The following is a 15,781-nucleotide window of genomic DNA, read 5'->3' on the forward strand; positions in this document are numbered from 1 at the left end:
ACACACATCCTGAGAAGCAGCAGGTAATGGCTCAAGTACTTGAGTTCCTGCCACCTAGTGGGAGACCTGGATTGCATTTTGGGCTCCTGGATTCCACCTGGCTGGCCCAAACCAGACAGTTGTGGGCATCTGATGAATGAACCAGTGGATGGAAGATTTTTCTCTCCTTCTTTCAAATAAAACGAAAAATAAAAATTAAAAAAATCAAACCAAAAAATAAAATAAAATCAAGTATATCCTAGCAGGGAAAAATTAGTTTTAAAAAATCCCCTCAATCAATTGCCTATAAAAAGGCAAGCTTAGTATTAACTACTTGAAATATTTTCTATAAAAGATGTTATAGGACATAAAACTTTAAGAATAACCTTTTACTACAATTTACTACAGTAAAATTCCACGGAAAACTACAATACTGCACCCTTACCTGTAATTTTTTTTGCCATAGCAAAAATGTGGTTTTTCATATTTTTGAACAGAGTTAAAGTATTCACAGTTAAAAAGAAAAATTACAATAAAAATATTAAGAAGTCATTCCTGGGTAAAAGTTTAAAATTAAAAAAAAAAAATCAGTGCTATTGGGCTGGCGCTGTGGCACAGCGGGTTAAAGCACTGGCCTGAAGCGCCAGCATCCCAAATGGGCACCGGTTCTAGTCCTGGCTGCTCCTCTGCCAATCCAGCTCTCTAAGGCCTGGGATAGCAGAGGAGGATGGCCCAAGTCCTTGGGCCCCTGCACCCACGTGGGAGACCTGGAAGAAGCTCCTAGCTCCTGGCTTTGGATTGGCACAGCTCTGGCCATTGTGGCCATCTGGGGAGTGAACCAGTGGATGGAAGACCTCTTTCTCTGCTTCTACCTCTAACTCTGTCTTTCAAATAAATAAATCTTTAAAAAAAAAAACCAGTGCTATTAACACTGCTGAAATACATTTTTTTTGACAGGCAGAGTGGACAGTGAGAGAGTGAGAGAGTGAGAGAGAGAGAGAGAGAGAGAGAGACAAAGGTCTTCCTTTTCCGTTGGTTCACCCTCCAATGGCCGCCGTGTTTTTTTGCAGCCGGTGCACCATGCTGATGTGAAGTCAGGAGCTTCTGGTCTCCCATGCGGGTGCAGGGCCCAAGGACTTGGGCCATTCTCCACTGCACTCCCGGGCCACAGCAGAGAGCTGGCCTGGAAGAGGGGCAACCGGGACAGAATCCAGCGCCCCAACCGGGACTAGAATCTGGGGTGCTGGCACCGCAGGCGGAGGATTAGCCTACTGAGCCGTGGCGCCAGCCTGAAATACATCCTTGAAAATGGTTAAAATGACAAAATTTATGTTAGATGTATTTTACTACAGTAAAAAAAAAAACTTGAGTAGAAAGATGGTAATTGACAGAACATCCTGAAGATAGGTAAGGAATAAAGACTAATTATCAGCAGGTTCATTACTACAAAAGTCACTTGTAGAGATTCTGATGATGAATTTCAAATAGCATACCCAAACAACAAGTGGCCGTTCAAAATGGCTTTCTGTATGTTTTAAAGTACATTTAGGAAGCTCTAATTTTAGAGTATAAAAACCACTCCTGATTCAGTTAAATGAATTTAGCACCTGCCTACCTTTGTGGTTATTAAGATCACAAAGGGTACTTTTACTAGCCTTTAAAATTAAAGAAACTAGTAAAGTATAAATGGTGAGCATTAAAAGCTGGAAGGAGAAGTGCATGACAAAGAAGTTAAAAGCTTTCAGTCTGCAGACCAAGCAACCAGGCTTCCATATAAGAAGCAAAGTGATGTTTCTAGTTATGTCATGCAATTGACACCTTTTACATGAAACTATTAGAAAATAATTCAAGACATTTTAACAATGGAAATTTTATTAAAAAAATAAGTAACATCAAAACTGTTCAGCAAATCTATATTCAATGTAGCCAAAATAAATACCAAATTAAAAAATACACATATATATATATAGGCAAGAAACAAGTGCATTTTTTGGTCCCAATACTTTTGAATATATTATCTTTATCCAAAAGAATTAATGGCTAAGATATTACGTATTAGATATTTGTAACTTTAAAACTTGTTTTAAAGTCTGAAATAAGATTTTACCAATTCTTTGTCTTTTGAATTCATAATCCCTAAAATAGAAATGATAGTCCCAAGATAGAGCATGTTATAATATCAAACGGTCTGAACAGGTATCAAATTAAGAAGCTACATGTATTAACTACATGAAATTTGCAGAGAATTTTATGAAATGTCTTGGAGTTCTTAACAGAAACAAAACAAACAAAAGGCATAAAAAGAAAAGTACAAAGGAGACATAACGAAATGAACATCAATAAATTTGATGAATGACACAAAACAAAGCTACCAAAATTAAAGTTGCAAAAATTACAAATCTGAATATTAGTATTGCTGAAAATTCTTAGCATTAATACTGAATAAAACTTTAAATGCAATAATAACTTATGTTGGCAAAGTAAATTTATAAACTTTGGTTTTCTGAGAATAAGAAAGCAATCTTGCTTCCTTATAGGACCAAAATTTTTATATTCCTTAGACTGCATGCATGCTAGATTATTAAAGGGCAGCAGCCAAAATGATTGAACTTTAACTTGGGTGTTGAAAGACTGATTTCATGGTCTTGTCTTGGTTAGAATCAACTCTCATGCTTAAGATCAAGTGTCAAAACCCTCAGTGGGAAGTTGTGCTCAATTTGGTGGGCTCTGAGGTCATCTCTGGCCAAATCAGCATCAGCCTTATGGGAGGCCAGTCAGGTAGCAAGGGACTCTCCTTGCGGACTTTCTTAAGGCCACGAACTAGAGGTCTCACAGTCAAATAATTCACATTCCGTGGAAAGAGAGAACAGGCATCAGGTGTGTCCATTGAAGGGGGACACTGTCCAGGAGTACCCTGGACATTTTTTGAAATTTCTGTGTTGCTTCTGCATCTGAAAAATATGAAAAATAGAACAATGACAGACAAAGAGGGAAAAACAGCTATCTGACTTAAAATGTAAGACTTATAAGAAAGACAATAAACGATGAACAGTTGGTATTGTTTGTAATGTAATATTCTGAAGGCAAATGCAAGAGAGAAAAACAAATTATTTTAAGTAAGCAAGGAAAGACTATAGCAACAAAAGTTAGTTTTGGAGAGAGCCAACTGGAGGAAGAAAAACACGTTAAGTATGTTAACTTGACAGAGATAAGGTGGAGTATCAATCTAGAGCCATCCGAAAGCTGAAAAGAGCCAGGAGAGCTAGTGTTATGAACTCAGTTTTTAATAGCCTTCAGGTGAGAATACACTTTAGCACTTTGAACTTAGAAAACTGCCTTTGTGTAAGAAAATACTTCAGAACTTTGAACTTAGGACATTCCAACTTGTCTTGCACCAGGTTGCACGAACACCACAGAGCAGGAATCTATTTCAACAAGCAGCTTTAAAAATAAAAACAAAATAAAATACTTTAATATTTCTCATTTCTATTAATGATATATTAAAAATGCATTGAGTGAAAGTTAAACTTACTGAGAAGTGGGTTCAGAAGTTGAGGTACTTTCTGTAACTGAAATAAGAAGAAGAGTTTTACACTTTTGGTATATGTGAAGACCCAGACTTGATTTAATACATAAGGGCCCATGAAAATATTGAAATAAATACCAGAAGTCCAAAGTTACACTTATATATACATACCATTCTCTATTATAACTTGGCAAGTATGAGTTCTACGCCGATTTAAGTGTTTAGCCATTTGATCTAAGCTGGAAGAATTAGTTAGGAAATCACATTTAAGGCACACTAGAGTAATGCCCCTATGGGAAAAAAAGAGAAGATAAAATAATCAGAAAAATGTTCTTATCTTTTATGGAAATCCACACGCAGGTTCAATAATTATTTTCCCAGAGTCCATGTTCTTCAATGTGATATAATATCACCTCAACACCCTAACCCAGGTTATTATTAAATCCATCCTAACTACCATAATAGCCTTAACCAGTCTATGTGCTTCATGTGCTACAATTTACCTTGTCTATTTCTCCAAATTAGTGTTCCTTCTATACCCTTGATTTTATTCAAAACATCCATGGTTTCCCCAAAGTCCTACAAGTTAAAATTAAGTCTAAACTTCCTGGTATTAAGATATTCCACAATCTGGATCTAAGCTTAAAATGATTCCCCCAGACTAATCTCATATACTATGTTATTTGAACTTCATGTTTCATCCAAATTGTACTATTCACAAGAATGCATATGCTTGGTGCCTCTTCCTTTCTATTCTTTCATTCACGCTATTTCTTCAAATTGGAATGCTATGCCTCTTCTCATAAGCAGAAACCTTTCTCTCCCTTCAAGTCATAAACTCACTGTACTCATTACAAACCTCCTTGTATTAGTGTAGTTATTTGTGTTCATACCACATCTCTCTAATTGTACATTTCTTGTATGTTGGTACCAAGCCTTCTTCATCATTGTCATCTGTACAGGACCTGCTATATTGTGTTATATGTGATGGGTGTACAATAAATAGCTAAAGACTGAACATTTCAACAGTAATGAAATTTTATATACTTTTTGTAATAGAAATATTATTCCATAGAATTACAAATATGGTAAGTTCCACACACAGAAATCAACCAGTTTTCCACTTAAATTTGAGACTAACCCAAGTTGAAAAAACAGTACCTCAGATATTTAAAATAAAGTTAATTTAAAAATCATGCACACAATTGAGCTTGACAATGAGTTAAAAAAAGTATCATCTTTTTAAAATCCAATGTTGGGGTGCTTTAAAGTATTACAATTTTCAACAGAGAAAATGAAAAAAGATCAATTAGTTACCTGGAAGCTCCAGAATGCTTCTTAAGAGTACGTAACTGTTTACTTGGATAGCTGGCATGACTGCTGGAGATACAAAACAATATTTTATTAGTTTTGTCTAATAAGTCATATTAATTTTATGAACATGGTTTGAATAGTCTTAACTTCTAGGTTTTACTGATCATGACCTTAATAATACAATTCTGTTTGTCACTGCTATGGTCTCTGAATGTTTGTGATCCCCTCCCATTAATGTTAAAATCCAAACTCCCAAGGTGATAGTATTAGGAGGTGGTGGACTTTGGGAAGTGATTGGCTCAATAGAGCTTAGTGTCCTTATAAAGGAGTTCCCAGAGAGATAACCTGCCCCTTCCACCATGTGAGGATGCAGTGATAAGGCAGTGCTTATGAGGAAGGAACCCTCACCAGTCACCCAAAACAGCTATCACCATAATTGTGCACTTTCTCAGCTTCCAGAATGTGAGAAATAAATTTCTGTTGTTTATAAGCTTACCAGTCTATTATTTTGCTATAGCAGCCCAAACGGACCAAAACAGCCATCTTGGTTTAATTCAAAATTTTTATCTTACATTCCATTTTGCCTGTAGTGTATTTTCTAATGACTTATTTCCCTGAGAATATTCTTAGATGATCAGTACCTCAACCACTATATAAAAAAAAAGAACACTCCAAAGAGTTAAAAACGTAGATAATCAAATAAAACTTTTCCAGTTATTAAGAGTAAAAACAATTTAAAAGCCATTTGCTAATAATGTATTTTGAAATAGGAATCTTTATGAATGGTACTCATTTGTTACTTTCTAATCTTAACATGCTTGGAAAGGGAGATAATCTGATTCTAGATGTAAATGCTACTTGAGCTAAATGGTATTGCTAAACATCAGAAAATCAAATGTTTAAAGAGCCCTTTTCAGTTACTAGGAAAACTTTTTTTTTTGACAGGCAGAGTGGACAGTGAGAGAGACAGAGAGAAAGGTCTTCCTTTTCCGTTGGTTCACCCCCCAATGGCCACTGCGGCCGGCGCACCATGCTGATCCGAAGCCAGGAGCCAGGTGCTTCTCCTGGTCTCCCACGTGGGTTCAGGGCCCAAGGACTTGGGCCATCCTCCACTGTACTCCAGGGCCACAGCAGAGAGCTGGACTGGAAGAGGAGCAACTGGGACAGAATCCAGCATCCCAACAGGGACTAGAACCTGGGGTGCCGGCGCCGCAGGCGGAGGATTAGCCTATTGAGCTGCGGCGCCAGCCAGGCAACTTTTAAAGAAAGCAAGTTTAGGGGCCAGCACTGTGGCGTAGCGGGTAAAGCCGCCACCCCATGTGGGCTCCGGTTCAAGACCTGAGTGCTCCACTTCCGATCCAGCTTCTCTGTTGTGGCCTGGGAAAGCAGTGGAAGATGGCCCAAGTCCTTTGGTCCTGCACCTGCATGGGAGACCCAGAAGAAGCTCCTGGGGCTCCTGCCTTCGGATTGGTGCAGCTCCGGCTGTTGTGGCCAATTGGGGAGTGAACCAAAGGATGGGAGACCTCAATCTCTCTCTCTCTCTCTCTCTCTGCCTCTCCTCTCTAACTCTGACTTTCAAAATAAATAAATCTTAAAAAAAAAAAAAGAAAGCAAATTTAAGGAGGCGGAGTTCATGAGTTAGAACAATGCTTCTCCTATGCTTGGGAGCAGAACTGTGCAGGCAATGGTAATAGCTTTAATATCAAATTTTAAATTAACAAGGAAAGCTTTCCTATGTTAGAAAACCAGACAGGATTAGCCAAGATTAAACTAGCAAGTGTTACTAAGAGTGTGGTCCATGTGCCAGTGGCATCAGCATCACTTGGAGCTTGTTAGAAATACAAAGTCTCATGTCTCACTGGAAACTTCCTGATTAAACCTGTAGCAGTGGAGCCCAGAAATCAATTTTAACCAATTTTCCATCTCATTATTATACAAGCTACAGTTTGAGAAATATTCACTCACCCTATCTTACAGACAGACCCAATCTAGCCAAAACATGGTTAACCTCAGATACAAGAAACCATCATCAGCACGCACAAGAAAAAGATTCTGGCTAGCTATAATTCCAAGACAATAGCCTCAGAATAGGTGCCATGGTGAAAAAAAAGGAGCTACTCTTTCAAGGAGATAGTGCAGGCACATGTGAAGTAGAATAGCTGGATAGTACAGAACTCCAACAAAGGAATGATCTCTATAAGTGACCATAGTTACCAGAAACTTTTGGACGAAGGTGAACTGAGAGGGAAGGAGTGGCATATTCTGGGGAATCAGCAAGAAGAAGGAAAAGCCACTTTATTTTTAAAAATCCCATTATTTTTTAAACTGATACTTTTACTTATAACTGCTTTAAATTATTTGAAAGGGGAGGGGAGAGCAGAACAGAGGAGAGGAGAGCAGAGAGGAGAGGAAAACAGCCTAAAAGAGACATCTTGCATCCACTGGTTCACTCCCCAAATGCCTGCAACAGCCAGGGCTGGCCAGGCTGAGGTAGGAGCTTAGAACTCCATCTGGGTCTCCCACATGGATGGCAGAGACCCAACTACCTGAGCTACCTTGCTGCCTCCCAGGGTATACCTGAGCAGGAAACTGTAATCAGAAGAGGTGCTGCAACTTGAATCTAACCTTGTTTATGGGAATGTGGGCATCCCAAGCAGTCACTTAATTGCTGTGTTAAATGCCTGCCCTGGAGAAGCTACCTTAGATAGTGACTATGGAAAAACTATACTTTGGGGAAGATTAATGAATTCTGGGGGTCTATCTTCTGGCCAACAGAGTTATCATAGGTTGGGAATAAAGGTACTCTCAATCTCTGAGAAAATAAGTCTTTGGTGCATATACAGCTCAAGCCTGTGACAAAAAGTATACAACGAGTAGTGTACATTATTCAGGGGCAGGTGCCTGAGGCAATGAGACAAATAAAGCACCACTGAATTAGGAGAAAAGCAAAGAGAACTACAAGACCTTTAGAGTAGAAGTGGATGATTTCAGTTCTATCTGATGCTAATGATGAATAGGAACTCAATGTATGTGGTGACAGCACAGGGTTGGGGCTCACTGGCTATTAGACTTAAGTATGTGAAGGGAGCTTGGAGCTAACTGGGGAATGTTTGAGGGTAGAATGAGGCTGAAGGTCATCCTGTAAGACGTTTGGGGAACCTACAGAAAATGGGACAGGAGAGGACAGAAAGACATGTGTGTTTACAACAAAAAAATATTTTCGAATTTAATTCCTTATAAATTAAGGACAGAATTTAAACCCCATTAGGATAGTCATGTGTTTGGCACAGAGTAAGAGACCAATATTGCTTCCAGCAGTACATTGAGGGAAAGGATGGCTGGGCCCTGGTTTGGAACAACCACGGTATGGGTGCAGAATCACTGTAGTAGTGGGGAGGCAGAATGGAAAACTGCAGAAAGTGGGTTCTCAGGAAGCCATGATACATGTGGCAGATCAAGAGAACTCCATGGGCTTCACAAACTTGGGACTGGATTATTTCCAGCTGGTATCCCATGTTCATGCAAATAGTACCCTGAGACAGCCTGAGCTTAAAGGATATTGGGGTGAAAGTGGTTTGAATCCTAGACAATGTTTGACTACATTTTTTTCTTTACAGATGTCACTGAGTCAAAGGTGAAAATATCAAATAGTTAGAAATGATGAATTGGATCTTAGGAAATTCAGCATTGGAACTGGAGGATTTATAGTTAAAAGATAAGATAAAATTCTGAGAGTAGCTAAGGTACCAAGAAAGGGATTTATAAAGGGGCAAGAAGAGTTGAAGGAAGAAAAATGGTGGTAATAGCTTCACAGAAGAGTTTAAAAAATGAGTGATTAAAATTGTCAGACACACAAAAGAAGTCACAGAAGGGTGTTAAAATGAAAAACAGGGGCTGGCGTTGTGGTGTGATAGGTAAAGCCACCACCTGCAATGCAAGCAACCCATATGGGGGCTGGTTCAATTCCTGTCTGTTCCACTTTAGATCCAGCTCCCTGCTAATGTTCTGGGAAAGCAGTGGAAGATGGCTCAAGTGCTTGGACCCCTGCATCCATATAGGAGGTCCAGAAGCAGCTCCTGGCTTCTAGCTTTGGTCTGGCCCAGCTCTGGCCATTGTGGCCATTTGGGGAGTGAATCAGTGGATGGAAGACCTCTCTCTGTCCCGCCCTCTATGTAACTCTTCTTTAAAGTAAAATAAATCTTACAAAAAAAATGACTTAGGATATAAATGATCCTAAGACAAATGCAAAGTAGCATTCTCAGATAACCTTGAGGGTGAAGTGCACTATAAAATTGGATTGGTGCTGCCGGGCTGGAAAGGGGGGGGTGTCAAGACCATGAAAGTCATAGGGCAAGAAAATTCAAGGTAAATGTTGTATATTGCAAAGTAAAAGGGGATGGTGGTAAGAAAAGGGCTACAACAAATTAGAGGTAGATGTGAAGTGCTAGTATTAAAGAAGTTGAAGTATCATGAGGTTAGGCTGATCATCAAGGGGAAAAAGTCTTTATGAGCTAGGTGCTGAAGCCATCAAAAAAATGCCTAGGTTCAAGTTCTGGCTTGACTTCTTGACTTTTTTTTTTGACAGGCAGAGTGGACAGTGAGAGAGACAGAGAGAAAGGTCTCCCTTTGCCGTTGGTTCACCCTCCAATGGCCGCCGCGGCTGATCCAATGGCAGGAGCCAGGTACTTCTCCTGGTCTCCCATGGGGTGCAGGGCGCAAGGACTTGGGCCATCCTCCACTGCACTCCCTGGCCACAGCAGAGAGCTGGCCTGGAAGAGGGGCAACCGGGACAGAATCCAGCGCCCTGACCAGGACTAGAACCCAGTGTGCCGGCGCCACAAGGCGGAGGATTAGCCTAGTGAGCTGCGGCGCCAGCCTCTGGCTTGACTCTTAATTCCAGCTTCCTTCTGATGCACACCTGGGAGGGAGCAGGTGATGGCTCAAGAAGTGGGTCCCTGCCACCCATGTGGAAGATTCAGATTGAGTTACTGGTTTCTGTCTTCAGCCTGGTCTAGCCCTGGCTGTTGGGGGCATTTGGAAGCAAACCAGCAGAGGGGAGACCACTGTCTTTTTCTTTAATAACATATCTAGATTTAAGAAAGATTTATTTGAAAGGCGGGGGGGGGGGGAGACAGACACAGAGGGAGAGGGAGGGAGAAAATGAATCTGGTTTTTGTTTTCCATACAGTGGTTCACTCCTCCTAAATGGCTGCAAAAACTGGCGATGGGCTGGGCCAGGCTGAAGTGAGGAGTCAGGAACTCCATCCAGGTTTTCCACCATCAGTGGCAGGGGCTCATGCACTTGGGCCACCTTCTGCTGCTTTCCTAGGTACATTAGCAGGGAGCTAGATCAGAAGGGTAGCATCCAGGACTTGAATTGGCACTCATTTGGGATGCCAGTGTCACAGACTGAGGTTTAACCCACTGTGCCACAATGCTGGACTCTCTATGCCTTCCAAATAAAAAATAATTAAACAATGTTTAAAATGTGGGCAAATCCTTCAAAGTGATAGTTGACTAGGACCAGAAAGTAACAGAGATCTTATGATCTTCAAGAAGACTGATTTTTTTTAAAGATTTTTATTTATTTGAAAGTCAGAGTTACACAGGGAGAAGGAGAGGCAGAGAGAGAGTGAGGTATTCCATCTATTGGTTCACTCCCCAGTTGGCCACAATGGCTGGAGCTGTGCCGATCCGAAGCCAGGAGCTTCTTCCAGGTCTCCCATGTGGGAACAGGGGCCCACGGACTTGGGCCATTTTTTACTGCTTTCCCAGGCCATAGCAGAGAGCTGGATCGGAAGTGGAGCAGCCGGGACTAGAATTGGCGCCCATATGGGATGCTGGCGCTTCAGGCCAGGGCGTTAACCCGCTGCGCCACAGCACCGGCCCCTTTTCCTTGTTATACCTCATTTTCTAACCAAAAATAAATTAATTATTAAAATTCAGAGTTTCATTTATCATATTTATATCTGAGCACTTTTGGATTATTTTCTTGAAAATCCATCTGGAAGGAATAATAAGACACTACTAATGAGGTCCAAATCAAAGTAGTGTGGGCTCTGAAGTCTTTTGCTGGTATGAAGTACACAGGTATTCAAATAACAGAAGTTAGATGGAGGTATAAAATGGAATTCCAACAGTAGTATCATGACTAGAATATTCCTATAGTCTCTCATTTCACATTTCATTTTGTGAATGCAAAGCCACATGGCTGGAAAGATGAATGGATAGATAGGCAGGGGGGAGTGGCAGAGAATAGAAGAGAGGTGAAGGAAAGGGAAGAGGAAAGAAAAACAAGAACACTTTTAGCATCATTGAAAAATTTAAAGCCTCTCCAAGTGACTGCTTTGTAGAGGTTAACACTCATGTAGACATATGTATTTGATAAATATATTGAAAACATTTAAAAATTTGTTTGAAAAGCCATTTTGAAAGACTCAAAAGAAAAAAAGTCCCATAGAAAAATTTCTCTAACAAATCCATCCTCATTTAATTATCTAACTGCGATTATAATTTTTGTCCCAGCAATTTAATGAGTTAACTATGCTGGAAAACAATACAAGGAACATCCTAGAATCTTCTTGCTAGACACTTCCAGCTCCATGAGACACATTTGCTTCTAATAGCATAACTGTTTTCAAAAAATTCATTTTCTGAATGACAAGTGATTGGCAGTTTACATGTTTAACTTACCTCGTCATATGATTTATAAAGGCTTTTTGGCAGTTAGTGTTGTACTTGCAAAGAGTACAGCGGCTATATATACAAAAGTGGCTTACGAAGTCTTTTATTTGGGAACGACACTCAATGCACTTGTGTATCCCCTGAGGATACCTTAAGGAGACAGAAAAATGATAAAAATACATTATAAAATGAAAGTAATAAGTGAAAGTTATACTAACTTATTCATTGAAGCCAAGATGTTTAAATTAATACCTTTAAATAAAGACCTATAATTTGCAAATTCACTTTGAAACAAGCTAGAATAAGTGTAAAAAAAAAATCTAATACCAGTTAATGTTTCCCTGGAATAGAAAGGATCAAATTAACCAACTCTGGTATCACAGGACTGAATGTAAGATTAGTGTAAAACATGGAAATTACAGAATAAACAGTATCCTAAGTCATGCTCAATAATTGTATAAAAAGTTTCCTCTTTATCATTTGCTTGGCTTTTATGCCAGATAGGTAATTACACTATGTTAAGTAGGCAAGATAGCTTTTGGACATGGTAAATTGTATTAAACCAAATGCTCAAGAATAAATTAATAACGTATATCAGGAATAGAAGATATTACCTTAAGTTCTTCAAAGCTATGCTGATTGCATTTTTTCTGTTGCGGCGAGTCTTATGCTTGTAACTGGATTTCTTTCTGTCTTTAGCTGTACCTACTCCTGGCTTACTTGTACTAGGTTTATTTGCAGTGGGTGAAGCTGCACTCGTCTTAGATTTACTTGAATTAGCATTTGAAAGACTTTCAGCACTTGAATTTTTAGACTGTGGAGGTGAAACCTCAACAGAAGCACTTTGAGGACTTGAAGATGTACTTGCTTCTCTTGACGGAAGATGTTCAAATGAAGCTCGAATCGTAATCTTTTAGAAAATGAATTATTATGTTAGTATTAAAAGTATCACTGCAAGCCGTCATCTTTACGATCAATTGCTTTTTGAAAACAGTGCCAAAAATTTAATGGAAACAAAGAATAGTCTTATCAACAAATGCTGCTGTAAAAACTGATATCCACATGCAAAGGAATTAATTTGAACCCCCTATTTCATACTATATACAAAAATTAAATCAAGATGTATCAAAGACCAAATTTTAAGAGCCAAAACTAGAACTTTTAGAAGTATAGGGGCTGGCACCATGGCTCACTTGGTTAATCCTCTGCCTGTAGAGCCGGCATCCCATACGGGCTCCGGGTTCTAGTCCCGGTTGCTCCTCTTCCACTCCAGCTCTCTGCTGTGGCCTGGGAAGGCAGTGGAGGATGGCCCAAGTGCTTGGGCACCTGCACCCGCATGGGAGACCAGGAAGAAGAACCTGGCTCCTGGCTTCAGATCGGAAAAGTTCCGGCTGTGGTGGCCATTTGGGGGGTGAACCAACGGAAGACCTCTTTCTCTCTAACTCTGTCAAATAAATAAAAATTACATAAGAAAAAAAAGAAAGTATAGGAATAAATTCTCATGACCATAGTTAGGCAATGGTTTCTCAAATTTGTCACCAATAGCACAAGCCAATAAAGAAAAAAATAGAGGAATAGGCATTTCTTCAAAAGAAGATATAAATACTAAACATAAGAGTTATCACATGGCCCAGCAATTTCACTCCTGGGTATATCTCCAAGAGAAATGAAAACATCTGTCCACACAAAAACTTACAAGAATTTTTGTAACAGCATTAGTCATACTTGTCAAAGAGAGGAAACAACCCAACCCAATTGCCTATCAACTGATGCATGGGCAGACTGGAATATCCATAAAATGGAATGTTATTCAGCCATAAAAAAGAATTTACTGAAACACGTTGCAACATAGATGAACTTCGCAGACCTTAGAAAACAAACTAATCCTCAAAGATAATATATTGTATGATTCCATTTAAATCAAAGTTCCAGAATAGGAAAATCCATAGGGATCAAAAATAGATTTAAGTTTGCATGGGCCTGGTGAGGGAAAACAGGGAGTTATGGCTAATGGATATGGGGTTTCCTCTGGGTATGATAAAAAATGTTTTAAAATCGATTGTTGGGGGGCCAGTGCTGTGGCGTAGTGGGGAGAAGCTGCCACCTGCAGTGCTGGCATCCCTGTTGATGCCAGTTGGAGTCCTGGATGTTCCACTTCCAATCCAGCTCTCTGCTATGGTCTGGGAAGGCAGTGGAGGATGGCCCAGGCCCTTGGGCCCCTACACCCACATGATAGACCAGGACGGGGCTCCTGGCTCCAGCCATTACAGTCATCTGGGGAATGAACCAGAGAATGGAAGACCTCTCTCTCTCTGCCTCTCTGTAACTCTGCTTTTCAATAAATAAATCTTTAAAAAAACTGATTGTGGTGATATTTTCACAACTCTGAATATGCTAAAAATTACTGAATTATACACTTCAATGGATGAATTATACTCTATAAATTATATCTTAAAGTTGTTACTAAAAATCACTAATACAAGAAGTTAATATTTTGAAAATAGCATATAATATGAATTACAATCAGGTAGATCTATTTATTCTAAATGGTTATATCAATTAAATGAAATTTGATACTTACTATGGTAGTTTTAAATACAGTATTTATATATTATCACAGATATTAATAATTAAGAGTTAGTACAAACCAAATATCAAAATTTTTAAAAATCTTTAAAAGATTTTTAAAGATTCATTTACTTATTTGAAATTCATAATTACACTGAGAAGGACAGACAGACAGAGCCTCTGCTTCACTCCCCAGATGGCTGCAACAGCCAAGGCTAGGCCAGTCCAAAGCCAAGAGCCAGTTCTTTCAGGTCTCCCACATGGATTGCAGGGGTCTAAATACTTGTGCTATCTTTAGCTGCTTTTCCCAGGCCATTAACAGGGAGTTGGATCAGAAGTGCAGCACCAGGACACCAACCGTTGTTCATATGGGATGCTGGCCTCGCAGGCAAAGGCTTTACCTGCCATGCCACAATGCCAGCCTGTCTATGGATATTTTTAATCTACTGTATAACCAAAAAGCTTTCACAAATACAGGGGTCAACATTTAAATCTCAAAGCCTGAAATAACTGTGGGAAAGGCCTGCATTACCCTTTGATAACTAGAAAATAGATTTCCAATAAATGTGACCTCTTTCTAGGGGCTCACTAGGCAGGATTTCTGCTTCCCAAAGTTATGGTGGGTAATACATCAATTCATTATACAGCATGGAGATTTTAACAATGTCAATAATTTAGTTAAAGGGAGCCAATGTAAAATGTATTATCTAGTAATTGGAAAGGAAATAATTATACCCAGTGGTTAATGATGGAAAACACAGTTGCCTAATAATGTTATCTTTAATCATTTAACTATATTGTCCTCATGTATTTGAGGAGCAGTCTATGTAAAGTCCTGAGATACATGTGGTTTGGTATCATACAAAAGCACTGGACTAGGAGTCAAAAGACTTGAGGTTAAATCTTAATACTGCCTCTTCCTAGTGATGTGAAACTGAATAAGGAATTTATTCTCTCTAAGCCTCCTCATGTATCATGGGAATCCTTGCCTCACCTACCTTATTGCATCACCACATGGATCAAATAACAGAATATGAAAAAGCTGAAAGCTTAGTTCTAAAGTGGTATAAGAAATTCAGAGTAATATTTATTATTATTACTAGTGGTATATTAACAAAAAGGGAAGATGAGACGACTACATTGCTCACATTAATATTCTGTGTATCTATTTTCAACATGGGATGAATGTATGCAAGGAAGGACATTGGTTAATTTCTCACTCTAGCTGTCCAGAGCATTGCTTTACATTATTTTAGTTAATTCAAATACCAGTCATACATTCAAAGGTAGGTACTCAAATATAAATATTTTAGGATTATTCTACTTGGGATTATTTATCCCTCTACTATAGCAGATTCCCTAGAGCTAACTTTATCTAAAGAACTCAGAGAAAATGTATATGTAAGGAAACAGTAAAAAAGAAATTTGTAGTCAGATGTGTGCTTGCTCACTAACAGCAGCAATAAACTTGTTTCTCAGTAGATTCAAGTAATACCAATTACAACACCTCTATGTCATTCAAGGGGCTGTGATGGATCCTGGGGTTAAAGATAAATTCAACATAATACCTAATCTCAAACACCTTATCACCTAACAGCTGAAACAGACATATACTGCCAACTGGAGTAGCTTAAAAAGCCTATAGAATATTGAAACATCACATTGACTTGGTCTACAATCAATCGAGTTGCACTCACTGTGAAGGAATAC

At 39.1% G+C, this 15,781-nt stretch overlaps 1 protein-coding gene across 5 annotated transcripts in view; it reads right to left on the reverse strand.

Annotated features, from left to right (window-relative positions):
* Positions 1-1,829: 1,829 nt before the first annotated feature.
* Positions 1,830-15,781, reverse strand: part of ZNF280C (zinc finger protein 280C) — a 37,351-nt gene continuing 23,399 nt past the window's right edge. For 3 of the 5 annotated variants that reach the window (XM_051827507.2, XM_051827504.2, XM_051827505.2), the window contains exons 15-20: positions 12,118-12,413; positions 11,513-11,653; positions 4,823-4,885; positions 3,677-3,795; positions 3,512-3,548; positions 2,527-2,930 (exon numbers count right to left, since the gene is read on the reverse strand). In XM_051827507.2, the coding sequence (XP_051683467.1) occupies positions 2,675-2,930; positions 3,512-3,548; positions 3,677-3,795; positions 4,823-4,885; positions 11,513-11,653; positions 12,118-12,413 (912 nt within the window). In that variant the 3' untranslated portion in view covers positions 2,527-2,674. Of the gene's footprint in view, positions 3,421-3,511; positions 3,549-3,676; positions 3,796-4,822; positions 4,886-11,512; positions 11,654-12,117; positions 12,414-15,781 lie in introns of all 5 variants that reach the window. The other 2 variants (XM_008273184.4, XM_070066806.1) reach the window with 1 other exon arrangement.

This window comes from Oryctolagus cuniculus, chromosome X, assembly GCF_964237555.1.
Source record: "Oryctolagus cuniculus chromosome X, mOryCun1.1, whole genome shotgun sequence".
In the NCBI taxonomy this organism is placed as follows: Eukaryota; Metazoa; Chordata; class Mammalia; order Lagomorpha; family Leporidae; genus Oryctolagus; species Oryctolagus cuniculus.